Source organism: Oryza glaberrima, chromosome 10 (genome assembly GCF_000147395.1).
Source record: "Oryza glaberrima chromosome 10, OglaRS2, whole genome shotgun sequence".
NCBI lineage: Eukaryota > Viridiplantae > Streptophyta > Magnoliopsida > Poales > Poaceae > Oryza > Oryza glaberrima.
This window is the reverse complement of record NC_068335.1, coordinates 15,296,883-15,321,181: the sequence shown is the minus strand read 5'-3', so window position 1 is coordinate 15,321,181 and position 24,299 is coordinate 15,296,883. Positions and strand designations below refer to the sequence as shown.

General features: G+C 41.9%; 3 protein-coding genes across 3 annotated transcripts; 1 reads left to right on the top strand and 2 right to left on the bottom strand.

Annotated features, from left to right (window-relative positions):
* Positions 1 to 636: 636 nt before the first annotated feature.
* Positions 637 to 7,108, top strand: LOC127753365 (cationic amino acid transporter 3, mitochondrial-like). Its single transcript, XM_052278840.1, has 14 exons — positions 637 to 904; positions 1,733 to 1,934; positions 2,047 to 2,131; positions 2,205 to 2,345; positions 2,445 to 2,563; positions 2,646 to 2,742; positions 3,202 to 3,374; positions 3,492 to 3,558; positions 3,795 to 3,953; positions 4,041 to 4,221; positions 5,834 to 5,960; positions 6,044 to 6,150; positions 6,257 to 6,332; positions 6,620 to 7,108. Exons 1-14 carry the CDS (start codon positions 691 to 693, stop codon positions 6,738 to 6,740), a joined length of 1,869 nt encoding a protein of 622 aa, XP_052134800.1. The 5' UTR covers positions 637 to 690; the 3' UTR covers positions 6,741 to 7,108.
* A 4,729-nt stretch (positions 7,109 to 11,837) lies between these two features.
* LOC127752553 (beta-glucuronosyltransferase GlcAT14A-like) lies at positions 11,838 to 15,171 on the bottom strand. The gene is made up of 4 exons (XM_052277963.1): positions 14,434 to 15,171; positions 14,249 to 14,324; positions 13,912 to 14,039; positions 11,838 to 12,632 (listed from the first exon to the last, which is right to left on the bottom strand). Exons 1-4 carry the CDS (start codon positions 14,960 to 14,962, stop codon positions 12,103 to 12,105), a joined length of 1,263 nt encoding a protein of 420 aa, XP_052133923.1. The 5' UTR covers positions 14,963 to 15,171; the 3' UTR covers positions 11,838 to 12,102.
* A 4,787-nt stretch (positions 15,172 to 19,958) lies between these two features.
* On the bottom strand, positions 19,959 to 22,310 carry LOC127752552 (cation/calcium exchanger 1-like). The gene has a single exon (XM_052277962.1). The coding sequence runs from the start codon at positions 22,059 to 22,061 to the stop codon at positions 20,268 to 20,270; it is 1,794 nt and encodes a 597-aa protein (XP_052133922.1). The 5' UTR covers positions 22,062 to 22,310; the 3' UTR covers positions 19,959 to 20,267.
* Positions 22,311 to 24,299: the final 1,989 nt, after the last annotated feature.

The following is a 24,299-nucleotide window of genomic DNA, read 5'->3' as shown; positions in this document are numbered from 1 at the left end:
GAACTCCTACAAACACTAATTTTCTATATTAACTTTTACCGCTCTGCTTATCGATTTATTCTTAAAAAATACTAGACAATTATTTTTTATGATAAAAAGTATTTTAAGAATGATATACTTGTGCGTATTCGTATAATTTTTTAATAAGATAAATTAACCACATCAAACATTAAAAACATTATAAGTATAACTCAATGCGATTTTATGTAACTCTCATATAATTAAATCGAAGGATTGAGATTATTCTTTGCAAGATTAATGTAAAAAAAAAAACTTTTGCTAGAGAAGGCTTTCGAAGAAAAGATTATGTGCACCCGTCAAAATATCTTTTTTATAAAAAAACAGTGACGATTTGCCTCAGATTAAATTGGGAGCAGTAGAAATTAATGAACTAGAAAATGCTTTCGAAAAAAAGATTATATGCACCGTCAAAATATTTTTTATATAAAAAATAGTGATGATTTGCTTCACATTAAATCGGGAGCAGTAGAAATTAATGGAATTTTACCACTACTATCTCGCTAAACCGTAGAAGTGTTTCCCAACACCGACACATAAAAGTCAACGACCGACTTTTCCGGCTAGTTGTTGTTTTAATTATCGAGAAAAGTCAACTGCCTACCAAAACAACGAGTTCTTGATCTCTCCTCCCTCGGTCCCCTCCCCTCAGCCACTCGTCGTCCCTCGGCCATGGCGAGGCGCCTCTCGTGGCAGGATTTGCAGGCGTCGGGCTCGGCCATCGCGACCCGCCTCTCGCTGCAGGACTTGCAGTGCCTGGTGCGGAGGAAGCCGGCGTGCTCCGCCGCCGACCGCGCCGAGTCCTCGGCGGCGGGGGCGCCGGCCGGTGGGGGCAAAGGGCGGCACCTCGCCAAGGCGCTGTCCGTTCCTGACCTCATCGCCATCGGTATCCCGCGTCGCCTTGTTCTAATCTCCGCCTCTTCGTTTTCATCCTGCGTAGAACACCCTAGAAGAAATGAGGCGTGTGTTTCTTTTAATTAGTTGTAGCAGCAGTTCATCTTTGGAGTATTGTTACTACTAGCCCGTGCTTTGCTACGGATTAAAACAATTTAATAGTGAGGTTTTTGGGACAATTTTGTACCTGGAGATGTTCTATTGTTCAGGTGAAATATGATAGAATCATATATGTAGATGGATTATTTTATAGCATAAAAGTATATGGGGTAGTTAGTAGAAAACATGATGAATTAGATGGTAAATAAAAAAAATATTATACTTGGTGTTTAAGAAGAGTATAGATTATTAGGAGTTGGTCTTGGAGGAACTCTGAATCTGTTTGGTTGGGTTCTGGATTGCTTCAAGATAATACAATGTGTAATGCATTCTTAGAATCTACTAGTATCTCTCATCCTTCAGTTTGTGCCTAGTGCCTAATGGCATGCTGCGTTGGTGTCAACTGGCAATTGGCAAATCATATGAATGTGAGAATGTCTACTCAGATAGATAGTAAGATTACTAGTTTGATCGGAGTATTGACTTCTCGCTGTCCGATTACTTATATAGCAATGAAACACAAGATTACCAAGATATCTCAGATGTGTACCATCTGGTAGTTCTAATTGTCATGGAGGAGCTCTGACATAGGTTCTTGGTTTCAGAGTTTCAGGCTTTCAATCACATTAGCCATAGAAGTTATTTTTGTTCTTGCATTGACTTGTACTTTTAGGAACTTATGATATGTCATGTCTCACTGAGTTATTGCGATGTTCGACAGGTGTTGGCTCAACGATTGGTGCCGGCATCTATGTCCTGGTAGGAACTGTGGCTCGTGAGCATGCAGGACCAGCCTTGACCCTTTCCTTTCTGATAGCTGGCATAGCAGCTGCTCTTTCAGCATTGTGCTATGCAGAGCTCTCTTGCCGTTTTCCATCGGCGGGAAGTGCCTATCACTACTCATACATTTGCATTGGAGAAAGGTAGAATACAACTGTACTACTACTGCCCCCTCATTCTCTTATACTTAGCCTTTGTCCTATATATTTTCACTTAAATTTTCTCTTCTACTTCTTGTTGACAAATTATGATCAGTGTCGCTTGGTTGATTGGTTGGGCTCTGATTCTGGAGTACACAATTGGTGGGTCATCAGTGGCTCGTGGCATATCTCCGAACTTGGTAATACTCCCTATAAAGCTCTCTTCAGATGTATGAATAGATAAGTACTTACTGTTTTTCTATTTTTTTTCAGGCTCTATTTTTTGGTGGCCATGAGAAGCTTCCCTTTTTCCTAACACAAATACATGTTAAATGGCTTGAAACCCCGCTTGATCCTTGTGCTGCTATTCTTGTATTGATAGTTACTGCATTACTTTGCCTGGGAATTAAGGAGGTAAATTGTGCTGTTCGATATCTATGCATAGCTTGAAGTCCATGAATTACCTACTACTTACAATTCTGTAGTACTGAAGTATGAACCATGTCCTCTCAGAGTTCATTTGTGGAAGGCATCATCACCATTGCAAATGTTATAGTTATGCTGTTCGTCATTTGTGCTGGTGGATACTTAGCATTCCAGAATGGCTGGAGTGGCTATAATGATGAACAAGGGTAAAGCTAAGACTTGTGCTTCACATTTTCAATAAGAATTCCATATGCATATAGCTCTGATATTTGCTTGGTTGGTATGTAGTTACTTCCCTAAAGGTGTGGCTGGTGTTCTATCTGGATCAGCAACCCTCTTCTTTGCCTATATTGGCTTTGATGCAGTTGCTAGCACAGCTGAAGAGGTTGGCTTTTATTCTGCTATTTATTAATTAATTTGTTTTGAGCAAATTTCACAAAACTGCAAAATTTGTGGTAAAACCATCACAAGAACCATACTTCCTTTTGCATAATGTTTCACTAAACTACGTCTGGGTCCACTTGGTGGTCTCACAAGCTTACTTGTTTCATTTACTAAAACGGATAAGCTTGTGAGACTATCCAGTGGATCCGACCTGTCAATACAATAGCCATGCAAGTCTATTTTCGTGAAATGTATGTAAAAGAACTGCTCTGCTAGAATGGTCGCTTGATATGTACATGTGTTTTATTTTGTTTACCAAAGATATTGCGATTTTATGATAATTACTCAATTAGTTATGTTCCTATTTGGTGTTAACTCTATCCAGAGTCTGGTACTTCAGGGAAGGCCATTATAAATCTGCAGTTACGCAATTATCTTTATTTGCCAAGGTACTTTGCAGGTGAAGAATCCCCAACGTGATCTTCCATGGGGAATGTGTCTGACCTTGTCCTTGTGCTGCTTCCTCTACATGATGGTTTCTATTGTTATTGTTGGCTTGGTGCCATATTATGCATTGGATCCTAACACTCCTATTTCATCTGCTTTTGCTAAATATGGAATGCAATGGGCAGTGTAAGTACTAGATATATATATTTAAATCGAATTGCTTGACTATTAAGGAGATTATCATCTCATGCTGTATATATGTTAGTGTTAAGCATCCATGTAATTATCTCTGTTATTATGTAGGTACATTATTTCCACTGGGGCTGTTTTTGCTCTTATAGCATCCTTGATAGGTGCTATTCTCCCTCAGGTATGTGTCTACGTGAATTGAGAAACTAAAGCATCTGTATATCTCCTTCCCAGTTGAATTCCTTTCTCATCCTACAGGATACATAACTGATAGCTTGACTAGAAAATGTAATAAGTTAAGCTTCTTAACGTTAGCTTATTTTTTAAAAAACCATCTCATGTTTATATATGATAGATGATCATCCAAATTACACCAGGAAAAAAACTGACTAATTACTTCCAATGCCTTTTGGCTAGCCAAGAATTGTGATGGCTATGGCAAGAGATGGATTGCTTCCACCACTCTTTTCAGCTGTTGATCCAACGACCCAAATCCCAACCTTGAGCACAATATTGTCAGGGATATGTGCTGCTATCCTGGCTCTTTTCATGGACGTCTCAGAATTGGCAGGGATGGTAATATGTTACTTGCCATGTAAAACGGTAGCTTTGCTGAGTGGAGAGCTACTCCAGGTAGTAATAATTTCTTGATTGTTTGTTCAGGTAAGCGTGGGCACACTATTGGCATTTACTATGGTTGCCATTTCTGTTTTAATAGTGCGATATGCTCCTCCAAATGAGATAGCAACGAAAGTGGCTCTTCCAGGTTCATCTGAATCACTAACTTCAGACTCTGGGTATTCAGAACCAGATGAGGAAAATTCGGAGGATCTTTTGGGCAACGGTAATGAAAATACTAGTGATTTGTATACCTTGAGTTGATTTTACTTAACAGTAGTGGCAAGATAAAAATCATTATTGACAAATGAATTACTCTCTCCGTATTTTAATGTATGACGCTGTTGACTTTTTGACAAATGCTTTACCATTTGTTTTATTTAAAAAATTTATATAATTATCATTTATTTTATTGTGACTTGATTTATCATCAAATGTTCTTTAAGTATGACATAAATACTTTTATATTTGCACAAAAAATTTAAATAAGATGAATGGTTTTAGGGAATACGCGAGACGCACATTTTTGTATTAAGAGGAATAAATGTATGTACAGAGCGGGCCGGAAAAATTAAAAGTGAAGGGGACAGGGTACAGGAGGGGGAAAGAAAAACAAAAGCCTAATCTCCCGAAGGATTTGGCGACCCATGTACAAACGAATGGACTACCATGGCCGGTATGGCTGATCTAGTCATCCGCCAAAGGTCCGCTTCCCCTGTCATAGCCCTAGCTATCTCCATCCAAGGCCTGCTCTTCTAGTTGAAGACCCGATTGTTTCTTTCCTTCCAGATTGTCCACGCTACCAGTGTCGCAATTGTGTTGAACCCTCGGCGATGATCCTTAATCATCCTTTTGCGACTGTCACACAACCAAGTATGGAAGGACTGCTCGTTGAGTGGTAGACATTCAGAATGATCAATAGCGCTAAGAGCAATCCACCAAAGCTGCCGGGACTCTGGGCATGCGACCAAGAGATGATCAATCGTTTCATCGCATTGATCGCAGAGGGGGCAGCGATCCGGGTGCGACAAGCCTCAACTTCGAAGGTGGTCCACCGTCCAGCATCGGTTGAGAGCGACCAGCCAAAGGAAGTAACGACATCGAGGAGGGGCGTAAGACTTCCAGATTGGCTTGTGTTGGAAGTGAGTTCTTCCAAAGAAGAGAACACGATAAGCCAAGCGGGAGGAGTACTGCCCCGAGTTCTCCCAATGCCAAGAAAGCCTGTCCGGCTCCTCTGACAGCTGCACTGATCGAAGGAGCGCCCAAAATTTGAAGTACTCAAGGATCGCTTGCACCCCCAATGCCGAAGAGATATCGTGAATCCATCTCCTGTCGTGCAGCGGCTCAGCCACCGTGCGCTTGCCCCGCAAGCGGCCTGGGACAGCCGCCCATACTGCCGGCGCCAGCGACCAAATTGAAGTGCCCTGCAGCCAACAATCTTCCCAGAACAAAACAAGACGAATGGTCAAACGTTGGTCAAAAAGTCAATGGCGTCATACATTAAAATACGGAGGAAGTATCTAATTAAACATCAAAAGTACTGCACATGCCTGATTTAGTTCTTATGCTTCCTGTTTGCCTTTACCAGATTGCCTCTACTAACATAAATTAGGTGTTTGATACTTTTTTTTTTGAGATAAGGTGTTTGATACTTTGATAAAAAAGATAACTCCTCTTTAATATTGTTTTGTTTTATGGTTGTAATCCCACTTCTCAATTGCCTTTGCATGATATTAATGTATTATCTGTTGTCATTAGTTCATCACTTTCAAAATACTTTGTATAACAGCCTCATAGTTACTAACTTTCTGATTTTTCCCCCTTCTTAATGCGTTCAGTTCAAGACATACCTACTGCCAATGAAGCCAACAAGATAAGGCGACAGAAAGCCATAGCATGCATTATACTAATTTTTCTTGGGGTTGTCACCATTGTTTCTTCAGTTTCTTTCTCCTTTTTTCCGTTGTAAGTGAAAATGAAACCACCCACTGCAAATTTTTTTGACTTGCTCTTGACACCCACTCATTTGATCTGTTTCCTTTCTGTAGATTTTTGCGATCCATTGCAGGTGCCTTTGGTAGTTTGCTTTTGGTTAGTGCTACCATTGCACTCTGGTTCATTGGGCAAGACAAGAGCTCTTTAAGACAAACCGGAGGTACAAAGACTATGGCCATTATACTACTACGAAATTGACAAAATTTATGTAACTTCTGATCTATACAGTTTACAAATAACATCAAATTGTCTCCTTTGTTCCCCAGGTTTTATGTGCCCATTTGTTCCTATACTTCCAGTATGTTGCATCCTCATCAACGTATACCTGCTTATGAACCTTGGGTGAGCAACTTGGGTTCAAGATTAGCTTTTGCTCTGATTTACTTTGCATCTTGAAGCTTGCACCGTCTCCTATTATATTATCTAGTAGATTTGCAAAATCATGAAACCAAAATCACCATTATTCAATTCACAATACACTGTAAACAGATGATCTGGATAGATTAAAATAGAATGAACTATCTAAACCTATACTTGTGAGTTGTGAGATTAACAACTTCTGAAAACGATCTGGATATCATCATATCTGATATCACACGTACTCACACCCTTTGATTCATCGTTCGCAGGATTCATACGTGGATTCGTGTTTCGATGTGGCTAGCGGTTGGTGCCATCATATACGTCTTCTATGGGAGGAAGTACAGCTCACTGACAGGGGTAGCCTATCAACGGATTTCACCTGCATAGATCACTGTGGGGGTTGTTCATCTGTACATGGCGATTAACTTGTACAGCTTCCGTTGATTTTCCCTTTGACAAATTTCACAGTTCCAATCTTCAATGAACTATCAAAAGTCTTGAAGCTCTCAGAGATCATCTCACAGAAATGGTCTTCATGTGTAGCCCAGCGTGTTTTGAGCAAGAATTCGAGCAAAAGCATAACAACAGTGGCAGCAGCAGAAGCACAGCACATTGTGTAACTGCTTAGAATTTTTTGTGTCTTTCTACAGTCAGTTTTGACAGTTTTACCATCACCTGTAAATAATAAATGTTCTCACAATTGAGTTACTGTATTTCTATTGTATAAAAAAAAAGGAGATAAGATAATTGCAGTATGTCAAGATCTGCATATATTGTATAGCGACTATTTATGTATTTAATCAGACAGCTCAGATTTAGGGAAGAACAAGTGATGGTGGAATATATTTCGGCCCAGAAATTTGAATATTAGACGTGCCACGGATTTTTCCTAGGCCTCAAATAGTTCCAATTAGGATATTGGATGGGCTGATATTTGACCCACGTGGCCCAGTTTACGTGAATATACGGGCCAAATTTAGACTCACCTTTGGGCTGAATTTAGAGCAGGTTGTCACGTGAGTTCGGGAGGCAAGGTTACCTCCTCACACGGAAAACAAAGCAAGCGATAAGAGCGAAATTAATTAAGTTTTAGCCTAAAAAACTTGAAAAATAAATTAATATGATTTTTTAAAACAACTTTCCTATATAAAATTTTTGCAAAAAATACCGTTTAGCAAGTTTAAAAAACGTGCGTACGAAATAAAAGAAAGGTGAGTTGGGAAATAAGAGGAAGAACCTAGCCTTAGTGCTACATATAAAAATATCACATAGTATTAGGTGATGAGATGGAGGAGAAAAGTGAGGAGAGAGGATGAGTCACCCCCTTAGACTGGTTGTCTCCTCGTAGTTGGTTATGTAAGAGGCAACCTCTACACAAACTCTAAGAGCAAAGTGAAATAGTGTGAGAGTGAATCAACGAAAAAATTATTAGGGTTTATGTGTTGGAGGTAAATTGTTGTACATGTTGCCTCTTAATCAATGAGTAGATGATACGGCTAAATTGGACGTAGTAGTCATCTCCATTATAAAACTTGCTCTTAGCCACATGTCGGGCCGAATAGACACACAAGTTTGAGCCAAATGGCCAAATAGATGCACATAATTAGGCTGAACTGATGCGCTGACTTCGAAACAACAACCTAGGGGCATGCGAGAAGCATCTACATGCGATGAAATTTACTTTTAAGTGGTATGTAGTTACACTGAAACAACACTCATACGCTAATCTGTTGCTCCGTTTTGCATGTTGGGAGGAAGGGTTTCTAACCTCCCAAAAAGAACATAGCCTTCCGAGCCAGGAGCCTAAGAGTAGCAGAGTGTGGTTGGTTCCTGACCACACTTTGCCACGCCACTTTTTTTTGTTGCCACAGTTTGTTAGGCATATGTTTGGTTCCATACTTTTCTAATAACATGTCCCACACAGTGGCGAATCCAGGATGCAAAATGAGCTGGGGCTGTGAAAAACTCAGTATGATTGAGACGAACAAGAACTATATCAATAAAAATATTTTGTAAATATAACCCAAATACTCAAATGCACGAATGAATAAGAACACACTTCTCTCTATATTTCAACCTGCTGTGGATATATAAAATATCTAAACAAATCTATTTATTAATAAATAGGTACTTCATGGTCTACTCAGAGTGATCTATAAACAAAATATGTCTGTATTTGCCAGTTTGGCCTTGGCTGTAAAGTAGCTTGCCTTGCTGCCGGCCAATTTTTCACTAATTAATGATTAATTATAATTGCTAATCTTATAACATGAATTCTCTGCAAATTAATCGCCAAAGGGATGAGCCACGTGGCAAGTCCCTATTCACAGAACGGTCTCCACGCAAAAAAACAGGCGAATATACATGCATCAAGAGAGAGATCAAGAAAAGAAAAAAAAGAACACTGCGTTGCGCTATGGGAGCGCCTAGCATTCAGCCAGGCCTTGCATACACGCATGGGCCTGACGTGCCATATAACAGTCGCATGAAAAATAATAAAAGAACTGCAGTAGATTGTTTCTCACGTATCAAACTCCCATCAAGAAAATCTCTCTTGGTATACGAGGCGTGTGCATGCTTGGCGAATAGAGAACTATAGAGAATTATAAAAAAGAAAAATAAGTACTCCCAATGATAATTTTTTTAATATTTAAATAAGAATTTTCAGTTTGAGTTTATAAGATTATGATAGTACTTTTCCAATTAACTTTATATATATATATATATATATATATATATATATATATACATATTATTTTCTTGTATTTGATAGGGAGTTGGGAAAACATTCCCTTCGCATGGAAAACGGAGTGACACATTTTCTTATGATTAATTAAGTATTTGATTTTTTTAAAAAAAATAGATTAATATGGTTTTTTAAAGTAACTTTCGTATATAAACTTTTTGCAAAAACATACACCATTTAGCAGTTTGAAAAGCGTGCACGCGGAAAACGAGTGAGGAGAGTTGGGAAAGTTGGGAAAGAACCAAGCCTATAAGCTACAAGAAGTTATTAGTGGCCAAGTTACAGATGTTTGGCCAAATATTTATGGCTGGATGGAGCAATAGAAAACTGAATAAATAAAAAATGAAGGGAAAGAAAAGGGAAAAATATTAGGATTTCTAACCCATGATAATTTTTTTCGTAAATGCAATTACTTCATATTAAATCAAAATCGAGGTAAGTAACTTCATGATAGTAACATCCTATATTTATAGAAAATAAAACAGTAAATAGTGAAATTAAAAGCACCAAAGAAGTAGTAGCAATAATCTTAGTATCAAAAATCTTCAAATACAATCTACTACAGGTTTAATTGAAGATAAAGAAAACATAAGCAAAATTACAAGTACATAAGCAAGTACCACCAAGAATTTTCATATAATGTTGAAAATACAGTTAAGACAAATACTATTACCATGTTGATATCTTATATTTCTAAAGAACTGACAGCAATTGCTTTGGTAGAAATCAATATCTTATAGTAATACATATGGTAATATATACACACATGGCTATAAATTTATTAGCGTGCCAACCAGTACGGTAATTTTCTAGTAGCTAACTAGATGCATGGATTGGAGGTGGGGCTGGCCCACCAACTAGCCCCAACAATGGATCCGCCACTGGTCCCACATGTCAGACTTAACTTTTTCTTATCAACTTTGTATATTTTATGACTACTAATTTGTTCACCACACTTTTATGTCTGTCACAACTTATCTAACCTTCGTTGTGGCAAAGTGTGGCCGGTAACCAAACACACCCTATATTCTCGGGAAAAAAAAGGTAAAATGAAGTTTGAGACACAATGAATATATGCATATCCAGCGGCATTCCTACGTTCATTCTAGTCCTAAGACCACACGTAAATTATTCGATTCGAGCTATTTTATGTCATATTAATTTGTATATTTTAGTTAATAATTAGATAATTATATAGTATGTGTAGAATCCCAGTGGTTTTTTTTTTCTAGATTCATCACTGCATATCCTACATATATCAAATATCCTTTTTTCTGAAATTTTTGGGTATTCCCACGAATACACGTAATATCCATTGCGTCCGCTCATGATTGGTAATTTGGTACCACCATCTGTAGATCTCCTCGCATTACTTGTAGATTTCAATTTCCTTCAAAATGCACAAGATTAAGAGAATGTTTTGGCTAAAAAAACAAGTGTGCCATCACACATTTGGAATACAATATTGGCTTAAGCTTCAGAGTTTCATCTCACCTAGCTATGATCATTTTTGCTTTCTCAAAGCTTTAATCAAGAAGTAATGCACAGTCGATACAGGGTAATTTTAGACCGTCAAACAAATAACTTTTGTTTCTAGAAAATAAAAAAAAATGGTCCTTTCAAAGTTTATGGACATGGTACAGGCATCACACTAGAAGTTTGTCACCCTGGAATATGGGCTCCCATTTTCTTAACCCTGCCATCATCCATTGGGCAACGTTGGTGTAGGCAACAGCATCGACGCTGCTACGCAAATGATTTTCCTGGACAGGGACCCTTTTACATTGTGTGCGGACGGTAACAGGAAAATTGGCTTATTTTCCCGTGCGGTCCATTTAAGAGGACCGCACGGAAAAATTGATTTTTCGTGCGGTCCTCTTAAGTGAACCGCACACAAAAAAAAGAGTTTATTTTCGCAGGCGGACATCCTAACTGAACCGCACAAAAAATGCTATTCCCTCCCACACACACTTCAAAATTTTCACCTACTCTCTCTACGCAATTAGTTATTTTTAGCCTATATTTAATATTTTATGCAGGTGTTCAAACGTTCGATGTGACAGGGGTAAAATTTTAGAGTGGGATCTAAACAGGCTCTTAATAAAATTTGGTCAGGGTTTTACTTCAATGCCGATCCGAAAAACTTACAAAGGATGTGTTTAGTTCCACCGGCAAAAAAAATTGCCGGGTCACATCAGATATACGGATACACATTTGAAGTATTAAACGTAGACTAATAAAAAAACAAATTACATAATCCGCATGTAAACTGCGAGACTAATTTATTAAGCCTAATTAATCCGTCATTAGTAAATGTTTACTGTAGCATCACATTGTCAGATTAGGCATAATTAGGCTTAAAAGATTCTTCTCGTAATTTACACGCAAACAATATAATTAGTTTTTTTTGTCAATATTTAATACTTCGTACATGTGTTCAAACGTTCGATGTGACGGAGTAAAAAAAATTGCCGGTGGATCTAAACACCCCCAAAAAAGTTAATTTTGCAACAACAGAAAGTACCATACTAGAAAAGATTTACATGGTGGCATATTACTTTCAGCACATAGTATAGCAGTATAACTCTATAAGGGCTTTTGTAACTGAGCAAATAAATGGTGTTGGAGAACAAATGATGCAATCTTTTCTCTTTCAAAATGCAGACAAACTGGCTCCCGAAATTCAAGCATACAGGTTTAATCCAACAGTAGTATCATGTCATTCCCACAGTAAAAAATGCGCCAACCTCAGCAATAGCCCTATGGAAGAAGAACCAACCAAGGCACAAGCTGAACGTTAATCCTGTCAATTTTTTTACAACCTTACTAATGACCCCCATGTTCTTATTTCTGTGAGATTACACTGTCACTCTACTTTTAACCTCCCTCCAGACAACCAAAACTGCCTCAAATTCTTCCTGTAATTCGATTTCTCCTCTATTATATACATGAACACACACACTGATCATCAGAATTAGACTGTATATAAAAATGCCTCTAGTTTCACCTACACTGCTGCCTCCTGAAATTTCTCGCATTCATCATCTTGTTGAGCATGGCCCTGAGCCTCCTGGACCCTGCACCGGCCTTTATCATGCCCTTCCTCCCGGCCTCCTGCGGGTTGGAGCACAGCCTGACGCCCCCCTCGGAGCACCACCCGCCGTAGGCGAAAGCCCGGCCCGGGGCGGCGCCGTCGCGGCGGAGGATGTCCCGGTCGATCCTGTCCAGGACGGGGTCGTCCTCCCTGAACTTCCTGGCGAAGGGCGCGGCGCTGAGCAGCATCCGGCGGTAGTCCCTGGGGCCGAGGTAGAGCGGGTGCTGCTTGGGCGGGCTGTCCCACCGGATGAAGTGCAGGTCGTGGTTCACCGTGGTGTTCCTGAACCGCCGGGAGTTGCAGGCCAGCGTCTGGAAGTAGAACTCCGGCGAGGAGACGAAGTTGGTGTAGTAGAGCAGCAGCGTCCGCGGCAGGTTGTCGTCGTAGCCGACGGTGAAGTACTCGGCGAACTGCCGCGACATCATCGTCCACGCTGAACCTGCATCTCCCATCTATAGTCAAAATGCTTGTTCGATAGGCAGAGATTCGACCCAATTCCAAAAAAAAAAAAAAAAAAAAAGATTCGGAGGGAGAGACGCCCCTCTAAAACATTTTTAGAAGATTTTGTGAACGTGTTAAGGATTGAATACAGAACCTCAAGCTTAAAACCACACACCCCTTACCACTGTCCTATCAAATACATCTCGATTTGACCCAGTTCCACTCATAACAAAACCTACCAGTAATTTGTTTTCACAAATTTCTCTATATTGCTAGCTGAAAAATGAAAAATGGTCGGACATGGACGAAGGTGAACACATTGGGCCTCCTTTGAAATAGAGATGCTGCATAAATTAAACTAACTCTTGTAAAAGTTCATAGTTTCCAAAATTTTCTATATCCCAGCCGTTTCTTGGAAGCAAGTGAGTTTTTGGGAATACGGAAGCAAGTGAGTAGTAGTACTCCATCAAGCTTTGTCCCAATAGATCGAAACAAAAGCTGCTTTTGCTTTGCCAATGCAACAGCACAGCACATTGGTTGGCCTGCCTGGATTCGGCAACTCCAGAGCATAAACTAACACTAAACCATTCCTCGATCTCCACTGATTCAGATCTATCAGATTAATTTAACCATCTCCAGTACATGCAGTGATAAATTGATAATGCAGGGGCTTGGCTTAGCACAACTCCACAACCTGTACCTGCTCCATTGACTAGATACGGTTTCAGATAAGATTTTCTTTTTGTATGCCAGATTCCAAGGTGAGTACTACCCGTGCCTATCAAATGACGCATCTTACTATTACTTCAACAACAAACAAAGCCACAAATCCAACGACCAATCTGTACAACCATACCGTCAATGGCATTGTCTTTGGTGTGACAGATCAACCGGTGGCGCAATGTACGGTCCGTACTCACTCTCCTACCAGCAAAAGAGTTGACGAAAACGCATCCCAAATCAGTCGCTGACACGCATCCATTTTTCTACATATAATGGCATGTTCTTTCCAGCACGAGAGGTTTTATGGTTTGTACTCTGTACACGATCTTCTCATCCTTCTTAATACAATACAATGATACTATCTTTGTCTCAAAACAATGAATTTGGATAAACTTGCGTTACAATCTCTATCCAGATTTGTTGTTCATCCTAGACTGTAGCATTTTGGGACGGAGGAAGTATGCAAGTTTTTTTTTCTGTGTCATCTCGGAAATGTGTGAGGGGTTTTCGTAGCGCAATTGAGGTTGATTTAGTTGAGATGTTTTTGCGCGTACCTGTGAAGAGCTTGAAGGCGGTGGGGAGATTTCGCCGGTTGGTGGTGAGGTTCGCCGGACGGATGAGCTCCGACCGGTCGGCCTCGTACAGCGCCGTGTCGAGGATCACCGGCCGCGCCCTCTTCTTTCTGCAGAGCTAGCATATTTCAATCCCCTCATCAAAATCAAGGCCTTCTTTTAAAATTTGAGAGAAATTTGAAATCGGGGGTTTGCACTTGATAATTTGCCACTAAGTTATTCCAATTGATGCGAATAATTGAAACCAAGAAGAAGCAATTAAAAACTAATCTTGAAAACTGATGAAACAATTCAAGTTAGTGACGATTGGAGTTCTTACATCTTCCAGCCAAGATGGCTGGTATGCTGTATGAAGTTGAGATCCCTAGGCAACCTGGAGAACACATCCATCAAATCTGCAATTATCAGCAGATAATTAATTTAGCATTTCCCACAAACACTAAAATGGTACTAGTAGCGATTATTAGCGATGGTAATTACGATTAAGGATTGGCAATTAATTACCGTCCTGGGTGACGAGCGGGTAGTCGGAGGCGCTGAGGTTGACGAACCAGTCCCACCGGCGGCCGAGCCGGAGCAGCATCGCCACCGCGTGCAGCGTCGTGGACAGCATCGTCGGGCCGCGGTAGGTGACGAGGTTGGGGCGCCCCACGATCCACACGTTCCCGGCGCGCGCGTACACGGGCTGCCCGGACACCAGCTCCGCCAGCCGCCGGTGCTCCTCCGCCGGCGCCTCCCGGTCCAGGTGGAGCAGGTAGCAGTTGGCCGGGTGGTACAGCGCCGCCAGCAGCCGCGCCGCCCGCGCCGCGTCGCCCGTCGACGCCGAGATGAGGTACGCGAACGACACCGGGTAGTAACCCGCGCCGCCGCCGCTCCCGGTGGTGGAGTCGTCCCTCGCCGCCGCCAAGAACGGCCAGCTCTTGTACGCCGGGCCGGTGAGGAGGAGCGACGGGAGGGAGAGGATGGAGAGGACGAGGAGCGCGGTGAAGACGCCGGAGACCACCACCTCCCTGCGGCCCACCGGAGACCTCATCTCACCCTCACCACCTCGCACGCACGCATCCACCACCTATGTATATATCGATAGCCGATCTAGCTCCGCCACTCTCGCCAAGTGGACGATGCCACGCCGGTGCAGCTGGTGGGCTCTTCCGGCGAATGGCGGCGGGCAGGATGGTCGCCGGAGCTGGAGGAGAGAGAGAGAGAGAGAGAGAGAGAGAGAGATGCAGCTTGAGCGTGAGGTTGAGCTAGGTGGGAGTGGGTTGTGATTGGGCTTGAGATAAGTAAAGAGCTGTGGGGGTTGGAGTGAGGTCACTGTCGGCCGGTGGTCGGGCGGCTGACAGGTGGGACCCACGCGCAAAAGTGGGAACCCGGCTGCGTTCTTCCCCTCCCATTTCAACTCGCCTACCACTTTTCCGTGCGCATATATCTCAGACTACTAGTACTCCGTATGTCCTTTTAAATATTTTTATAGAAAATTGTTTGAAAAAATTATATATCCCTTTGTCTCAAAATAAATATAGTTTTACACTATTTACGTTTAAAGTTTGACCGTTTATCTTATTTAAATTTTTTATGATTATTATTTTTATTGCTATTATATGATAAAACATGAATATTACTTTATGTGTGACTAAATATTTTTAATTTTTTCACAAAATTTTCAAATAAGACGGATGGTCAAATGTTGGGCACGAATATCCACGGCTGCACTTATTTTAGAACGGGTTATATTAATCTATATTTTCAAAAAATTAGTAAACACATAATTAATCATATGTTAATGAGTAGTTCCATTTTACGTGCACGAGAGATTCCATAATACAGCCTAAAATTTAGAGGAGCAGTTATGTGCATTCTTGAAATTTAGCTGGTCTTGTGCTATTAACTAGCGCTTAGTCTTTTCTTTCCGAAAAGATAAATTTGAAATTATAAATTTTCTATAAGTGTGTTAATGAGCTAGCTTATGGGCCAAGACCAGCTATGCTTTTTAGATAATGAGTTCAAACGAATTCCCTTGAAAGAAACGAGTTCAAATGAATCGAGCTGGCTAGGTGGTATCCAGCCCTATATTGAGCTTCTCAAATAAGACCTACAAACACTGGAGTACTCATCAAATGTTTTTTTCACAAAATTGAGCTTCTCAAATAAGACCTACAAACACTCTTAACGTCATGAAAAGTTTGCTAAAAGTTTGTTAGCTTTGACTAAGAATAGGTGAATTCTAACAGCTAGTTTTAAAGCAACTAAAACTAAAATATGTGATACTATTACTAGAATACTTTTAATTATAAATCAACTGATACAATTTTAGACCACATATATAATTTGATTATTTTTAGAGAATGTTAATGATAAAAACTCAGCAACTTACGGTCAAAATGTAGGTTCGTCTCAAGAATAATGAGGAAAGAGGTACTCCCTCCGTCCAAAAAAAACTCAACCTAGTATTGGATATGACCTTTTTTAGTACAACGAATCTGAACATGAGTACATCTAGATTCGTTGTAGTAGAAACATTACATCCAATACTAGGTTGAGTTTTTTTTGGACGGAGGGAGTATATCGTTTTTTGCGCGTACATTTCTCCAAGGGTTAAACGATGCTACATCCGTCTCAGAATATAAGCATTTTTAGTGTTGTACATGGTTATTAAGAAAGTAGATAGAAGTGAATGATGGAGGGTTGTGATTGGTTGAGTAGTGTAGGTAGGTAGGAAAAGTGAACGGTGGAGACTTGTGATTGGTTGGGAGGAGAATGTTGGTGGAGAAGTATTATATTTTGGGACAAATCTTGAGGGGTAAAAGTTGTTATATTTTGGGTAGGAGGAAATATGTTTTTTTTTAAAAAATATTTTTAATATAATTAATACTCAATTAATTATAACAGCTTATCTTATTTTACCCGATGTGTCCAAACCGGTAGAGTGTCCAACACTATCTTGAAACTTCGAGATGATGCAGTTTCAGTTTATTTCGTTACAGTACACACTGCCAGAAAAAAGCAGCAGAAGGACGTGTCAATGTAGTCTTGGTCTTCGTAACCTTTGGGTGGATTTGGATCTCTCATCCATCACGGGTGCATAGCAGCATAGGAGTATGCAGCGATTGGATTTCACTTTTTCACATGCTCTCGTCACATGATGATAAGGTGACTGACAGATGCGTGCACTAACTTTGTTCATATTTAAACATTTTTCTATTTCTATCAGTGCCTGATAATTTAATTATTCAGCGTTGCTGATCACTTGGAGATGTTGGGGGTCGAGTGCGGCCGATGACGTTTCGCACCAGATGCTGTCTGTTTTTGGCCTTTTTTGGGTTGGTGCATTCACCTTCGGAGCAGCGGGCAAAAAATGCGTATTTTTAAAAGCACCTTTTACCCAATGTCCCAAACTATTTTTATAGTACATGATTTGTTTTTTCCTTTTCCAGAATCCTTAGAAATTTTCTCCATTAAAAGGAAACATTGGGTGGAATTACGAATGGTACAGCCTCTAGTTAAACAAAATTACTTTTGGCTTGTTTAAATCAGCAAGATGATGGTTCGAAAATACGGAGTAAAGCCCACAAGATAGAGGTACTTTCGCTATAAAAAAAAGTTATTTACTCTTTCCATCCAAAAATCTCAAGCCTATATTTCCTAGGTTTTCCTAAAAATCAAAATGCATACAAAGCTTTGAATGAACAAGGGGATGTTAGTTGGCCATGCTGGATTAAATGGATCAGTCACTACCCTCCACCTTATAATAAAAATCAATAATGAAAATAAGGGGATGGGAGGATAAAAGGGGGGAGAAGAGAGGCCATTGAATGCAGATTTATTTTGAATAAAAAATTACTTACTGTATATGTACTCCCTCCGTTTCACAATGTAAGTCATTCTAGTTTTTCCCATATTCATATTGATATTAATGAATCTAGACACATATATATTTATCTAGATTCATTAACAATAATATGAATGTGGGAAATGCTAGAATGACTTACATTGTGAAATGGAAGAAGTAGTTTCTATATATAGCATCTATATGACATGATTTTTTTTTTATTTTTTTAGAAGGGTATATTTTATGTAGTCTCTACATCGAACCGTTTTTTTATTTTTAGAGTAAAATGCACATGCAGCCCTTAAACGTGTAGGGTGTGTCATTTAGGTCTCTAAACTCTCAAAATACATATCAAAGTCCAAGAACTTATCAAAATGTGTAATGTTCCAAAGCGCCACAGTCCTTCCAGGGTCCTACATGGCGCTGATGTGGTATGCCACACGGATGTGATGTGGCATTATCTTGAATGAAAAGTGAGACCCACTTACTTTATTTCTTCTCCTCTTTTTTTTTCTTTTCTTTACCTTTCTCTGTGACCCAAGCACCCCGTGCGGCGGACCTACAGTTGCAGTGAGAGGGAGAAGAAGAAAAAGAACAAGCAAAAGAAATGGAAAGAAGAAGAAAAAAAAGGAAAAGTAAGTTTTTCAAGTGGGTCTCATTTGTCAGTCAAGATTATGTCACGTCACACCCGTGTGGCATGTCATATCAGCGCCATGTATGATGCTAGAGAGGTTGTGGCGATTTAGGATGTAGATAACACACTTTAACAAGTTCGATGATCTGTATTTGTGTTTTGAGAGTTTGGGGATCTAGATGATACATCTCTATAAGTTTAAGGACCGTTTATACACTTTACTCTTTTTTTTATATGACATGATAAATGTGGAAAATAATTGATGGTTTTTAGGTTGGGATTGCCCTAAATGAATCGGAGGAGTATGAGTTTCCTTGGTCATGCTTGAGATTTTTTAATGGAGGAGTATTTCATAGAATTAATGACAATATAACGCATGTAAGGATGAGTTCAGATGTGATGTTCGGATAGGACTTTTGATGGCACGCGAGCAGTAGCGCATAAATAATTAAGTATTAATTACTTAAAAATTTGAAAATGGTTTGTTTGATTTTTTTAAGAAACTTCTACATATAAAACTTTTACACAAAACACAATGTTTAGCAGTTTAGAAAGCGTGTTAACAGAAATGAGGAAATTTCTAAACCCAAACTCCCTTCCGAACTCACACCTAAGCCTTTGTTTTGGAGAAGTTAGGAACTTCTCGTCCCTGCATGTGAAACGAGATAGCTCATTAGTGCATGATTAAGTATGGCTATAAATTTTGAAAAATAGATTAATATGATTTTTTTAAAAAAATAATTTCCTATAGATAACTTTTTTAAAGAACGCACCATTTTAACAATTTAAGAATCGTGCATGTGAAAAATGAGAAAGTAGAAGATATAACACAACCTAAGTACATATTGTTGATGTTCAGGGTAGATTTGTCGCGGTTTGACTTTTTTTTTTTTTTTTTTTGACCGGAAGGGATGACGGATTCAAGGGAGTGAAATTTTGGGTCAATTTGAGTTACCATGGATGTTACAATCAGCATTGCTACAGTAGTATCTTGCAAGCAATTAGCCCACCGACAATTTTTTTTTCTTGGAAGAGACAATTCCAGAACTATAACGTCCATTTTTGTTTCCTTAAACCCACGCCGACAGTGTTTTCTGAACAATGAAACATGGATTCCTTCAGATTACAGATCTACATTCCAGGCTAATTCCCACCATGAGGTGCCTTGCACGTATGCACTTAAGTAGGACCACCTGATGATCTAGGTGTTCTTTTCCTTGGCTTAAACTCGAGACAATAATTCAGAGAGATAAAAGGGATGCTGGTACAGCTAACTACTGATAATAATTTGATATGGACAGGTGACTGAACATGAACGGTGGTTCACCAAAATTTTGGGAGCACGATTTATCCGATCGCGAGATGAACGCGGAAAATAAAACCTGAAACAAAATCAAGAGATCGACGAAGCCGACGCGTCGATGGAGAAGTAGCTAACGGTGGGCCTGGTATGTCTGAACATTGTGGATTCCGGAGGGGACAAAATTAATTGAATCATCATAACATTGCAATGCTTATTCAGAACATGTTTTTCAGATGTTGCAAAAATGTATGATGTTGGTTGGTTGGGAATTGATGCATGTGAGGTGGCTATTTAGTCGCTTGCTGACACACACGCTCTCTCTCTTTTATTCTCATTGTTTTGTCAATGTTTATAGTATTATTGTCACCGATAGTTGTTATCGAACTCGATATTATTCCAAAGTCTATATCTTTTCTTGAAAGCTCGTGTACTAATAATACTATATCTTTTCTCTTCTGTATACCGTCCTGTAACATTCCCCTTAAAATTTCCGTTGCAATGCGCGGAGGGGCCAACACAAAATGGTGGCCAACCGGGCCCCTTATGAAAAGAATAAAAAAAATAAAAAAAGTTCATACCGGTCCAAGTGCCTGAGAAATGTTGATGCAAAGAAAGCACAAGTAAATGGCCAGGAGCCCAAACCCCAGCGTCCTGTCCACCCTCATCCCTCTCCTGGACATCACCACCACGGCCCAGCAAATCCCCGCGGCGGCGAAGCCCAGCGTCTGGAATGGGCCGGCCTCCGCCGGCATTGCCACGGGCCGCGGATGCGAGGCCCACGACGACAGCAACATCGACACGCCGAGGCCCACGAGCACGTCGAACACCGGCCCGCCGTAGCACCCGGCCACGGCCACCTGCGCGCCCCCGCCGCCGCCGCCGCGCGACGCCACGGCGAGGTTGGCGACGAGGTCGCCCAGGGAGTTCCCCCACGCGAGCACGGTGAGCCCCAGCGCCGCCGAGTCGACGCCCATGACGTGCGCCGCGGAGACCAGCAGCGCGAGGAGCTCGGTCGCCACGGCGTACGCCCAGGCCACGCTCATGACGAACCCGGCGGCGAGCCAGGCGGCGAGGTGGTCGGCTGGGGGCGCGTCCGGGGAGGTGGTGAAGAAGGCGACGGCGCCGAGGGACGCGCCGGCGAGGACGCCGAGGAGGACGGCGAGGGGCGAGGTGATGCCGGTGGCGCGGCTGCAGAGGTGGGAGAGGAGGACGGGCGCCATGGTGACCGCGGTCACCGCCGCCGGCTTGCTCCACCGCTCCTTGCTCGCGTCCGGGATGGTCAGCCGCCGTGGAAGCCATAGTGGGAGCTCCAGCGCGCGCAACACCGACCAGAACGCGCTCCTGATCTTCTTCTTGGAGCCGCCGCCGCCTCGGTCGCCGTCGCCGTCGCCGGGGTAGTAGCTGAGTAGCGGTGCAGTGTCGGGGAGGAGTGGTTCTTGGTCGCCGTAAAACTTCGTCTCTGCGACGTTGCAGAGCTCGGAGAAGGCGTCCGCCGTGTGGTCCGCCTCCGCGCCGTGGCCTTTGCTCGGGGCGCGGCTGTGGGTGAAGGCGACGGCGACGACGTAGACGACATAGAGGGAGGTGAAGGCGAGGGCGCCCCAGATTGTCACCTCGCCGGCGGCGAGGACGACGGCCACGGCGGCGAGGGCGGCGAGGAGGAAAGACGCGTCGCGGTAGAAGTCCACCCTGTCCACGGCGACCCCGCGCGCGCCGAGGCGGACGCCGATGACGCCGAGCACCGCGGAGGACACGAGCATCGCGCTCCCCAGCACGCCGTTGAGCCCCACGGCGGTGGTCTCCCCCTCTCCCCCGCCGGAGGCGAATGACGCGATGGTGGAGAGCGCGTCGGGCGCGCCGTTCCCGAGCGACAGGAGCGTCACGCCGGCGATCGCCGGGGAGAGGCGGAGCAGCCGCGAGAGGCCCTCGAGGCTGGAGCAGAAGTACACCGCCGCCGTGTCACCGAGCAGGTAGAACAGCACGGCGAGCCACGCCGCCATCACGGCGTAGCCAAGAACCCGCCGCTCCTCGCCGAACACGCAGTCGAACAGGTACAGGTAGTCGACGTAGCCACGCGGGAATCGCCGGCGATCAGGGCCATCCTCCTCGCCGACGTGCTCGCACCTCTCCCCGTAGCTCTCAACCCGGAACACGCCGCCGCCGCCGTCGCTGCCGCCATCGCGACGCCCCCGGATCCCGACCTCCTTCGACGACGAAACCACCTCCGGCGGCGAGCCGCCGCGTGGCGAGATGAAGAAGAAGAAGGCGAGCAGGAGCAAGAAGGCCACGTTGACGCTGGCACCGATCAGCACCCTCGCCGCCGGCGGCGGCGCCGCCGCCGCCGCCGACGTGGCAGAAGGCTTTGCCATGCATAATGGTGGGCGCAGCGCGAGTGGCGTGCTGAAGATCACAGACCGTAGCCGACAAAACGGATCACCGCTATTACTGAAAATCCGTCAGTAGTAGCAAACGTCACTCCAAGCCCCCAACAAACATTCACCGAATTTTGGCCGAACCGAACCATTTTCAAATGAAATGACTACGGAACTCCACTTGAAATCTCCGTGTTTCAAATTACTATACATAATCAGGATGTCAAATGGTGTGTACTACTCCATGAAGATAACTTTTACTGTTCTCTCTACTGATATATACTATATGAAATGAAAGAAAATGATAGAACGGGGATAAGTGAAGAGTTGGGTGAAGGAAAAATGAAGATTGGGTTGGATGGTTGCAGGACGACAAAGGCAAAATTCATGATAGGACGTGAGCCTGCACCTTTGGATGTCCCTTGCAGATTGGTTCGTGACGTCGACGCATCACGCTTGGATCATATGGGGGCTACAGCTCAAGCGATTAAGGGGGGCACAGCATCAACTTGGGAAGTGTGATGTCAACATATTTTGGGTGTATTTTGGTTGGAACTAGCACAATTTCGAACAAATCACAAAACAGTAGATAGCAAACTATAAGCTATTTATAAACATCTCTACTATTATAAAAATTGAAGATGTTTTTACTGATTGTTTGGTGCGTCGTATGAATACGGTAGTCCAAATTCAAATCCGTGTCCTATTCAACCACCATAAAAATAGTCTCAAATACATGTACATGTCTGTTTCGAATTTTTTGCTTGCATGTATAGAAGAAGAGAACAGGTCATCAGATCGATTCGTGCTAGAATACTATGCATACGTAAATCTCTCTTTATTAGTTTAGAAAGAAGCGCAGCTAGCACCGGCTTCATGCTCTTCCTGATCCGATTATGATATGGATGAGATGATATGGCTTGACTATTTTTCAAAGGTTGCTGCATAAACAACCATGTAGGCATATCTTCATGTTATTTCTATTATTTATGTATTTGGAATATTCCTATTATGTTTTTTTTGTGAGATTTTCATAATCAGGATGAAGCGATCGCAATGCAATAACCAGCCACGTGAGACAATTTCACAATTCACAATGCTCAAATACTGCATAAAAAATATGTCACGATTTAGTTTTTCCGTTGTAACACACGTACACTTTTTCTAGTATATTAAAAAGATAAAATTAGTTCCCTGGACTAAAATTAGTTCTTGGACTAAACTTTTTAGTCCCTACTATTTGGATCTAGGAACTAAAAGGGACTAAAGTCACATGGACCGAGGGGAGAGAAGAGAGAGGCTGCCACTTTAGGGTGTGTTTGCAAGAGCAAGTTTTCAACACTCTTCTCTCGTTTTCCGCGTGCATGCTTTTCAAACTGCTAAATGATACGGTTTTTTGCAAAAAGTTTCTATACAAAAGTTGTTAAAAAAATTTATATTGATCCATTTTTGAAAAAAAAATAGCTAATACTTAATTAATCACGTGTTAATGGATCGCTCCGTTTTCTGTGTATGGGAGATGGGTTCCTAACACCCACCTCCAAACACAGCCTAGTCTCTATGGAAAGACTAATGGATTTTAGTTTCAATATACACTTTTAGTCACTTTTAGTTATCCTTATTTGGATTCCTAGGGACTAAAAGGGAGAGAGTAATGGATTACTCCCCACGAACTAACCAGGGCCTAAACTTGCTTAAAAAAACGCAGAGCAGCACGAAGCGGTTTCCTTTTGGTTTCACAATTATTGGTCTGGTCCAATTTACACCATGGATATTTGGTTGGTGTAAATTGCATTTAAAGCGGTTTCGTGGCTGCCTCCGCGTCATTCTTTTTTTTCCCTTTTTTTTTTGACACAATATTCACACCACTTGGGCCGAGTTCAGTTCTAAACTTTTTTTTTAAACTTTTAACTTTTCCATCACATCAAAACTTTTCTACACACATAAACTTCCAACTTTTCCGTCACATCGTTTCAATTTTAATCAAACTTTCAATTTTAGCGTGAACTAAACACACCTTTGGAGTAAGGACAGACAATATTCTTTCAGCAGTTATCACGCATAGGTGCTAATAAATCACCTAAAAGGCTAAAAGCATCCCCAAACCTTGCTCGAGGTGTGATTTGCAGGGTTTTGGTAGCTACATGATGTTTTCTAGACTTCTAGTAGAAGATGTTAACAGTTTATGGTGTAAGTTGAACCTGTGCAAGATTTTAGGGGATCCGATAATGTAAA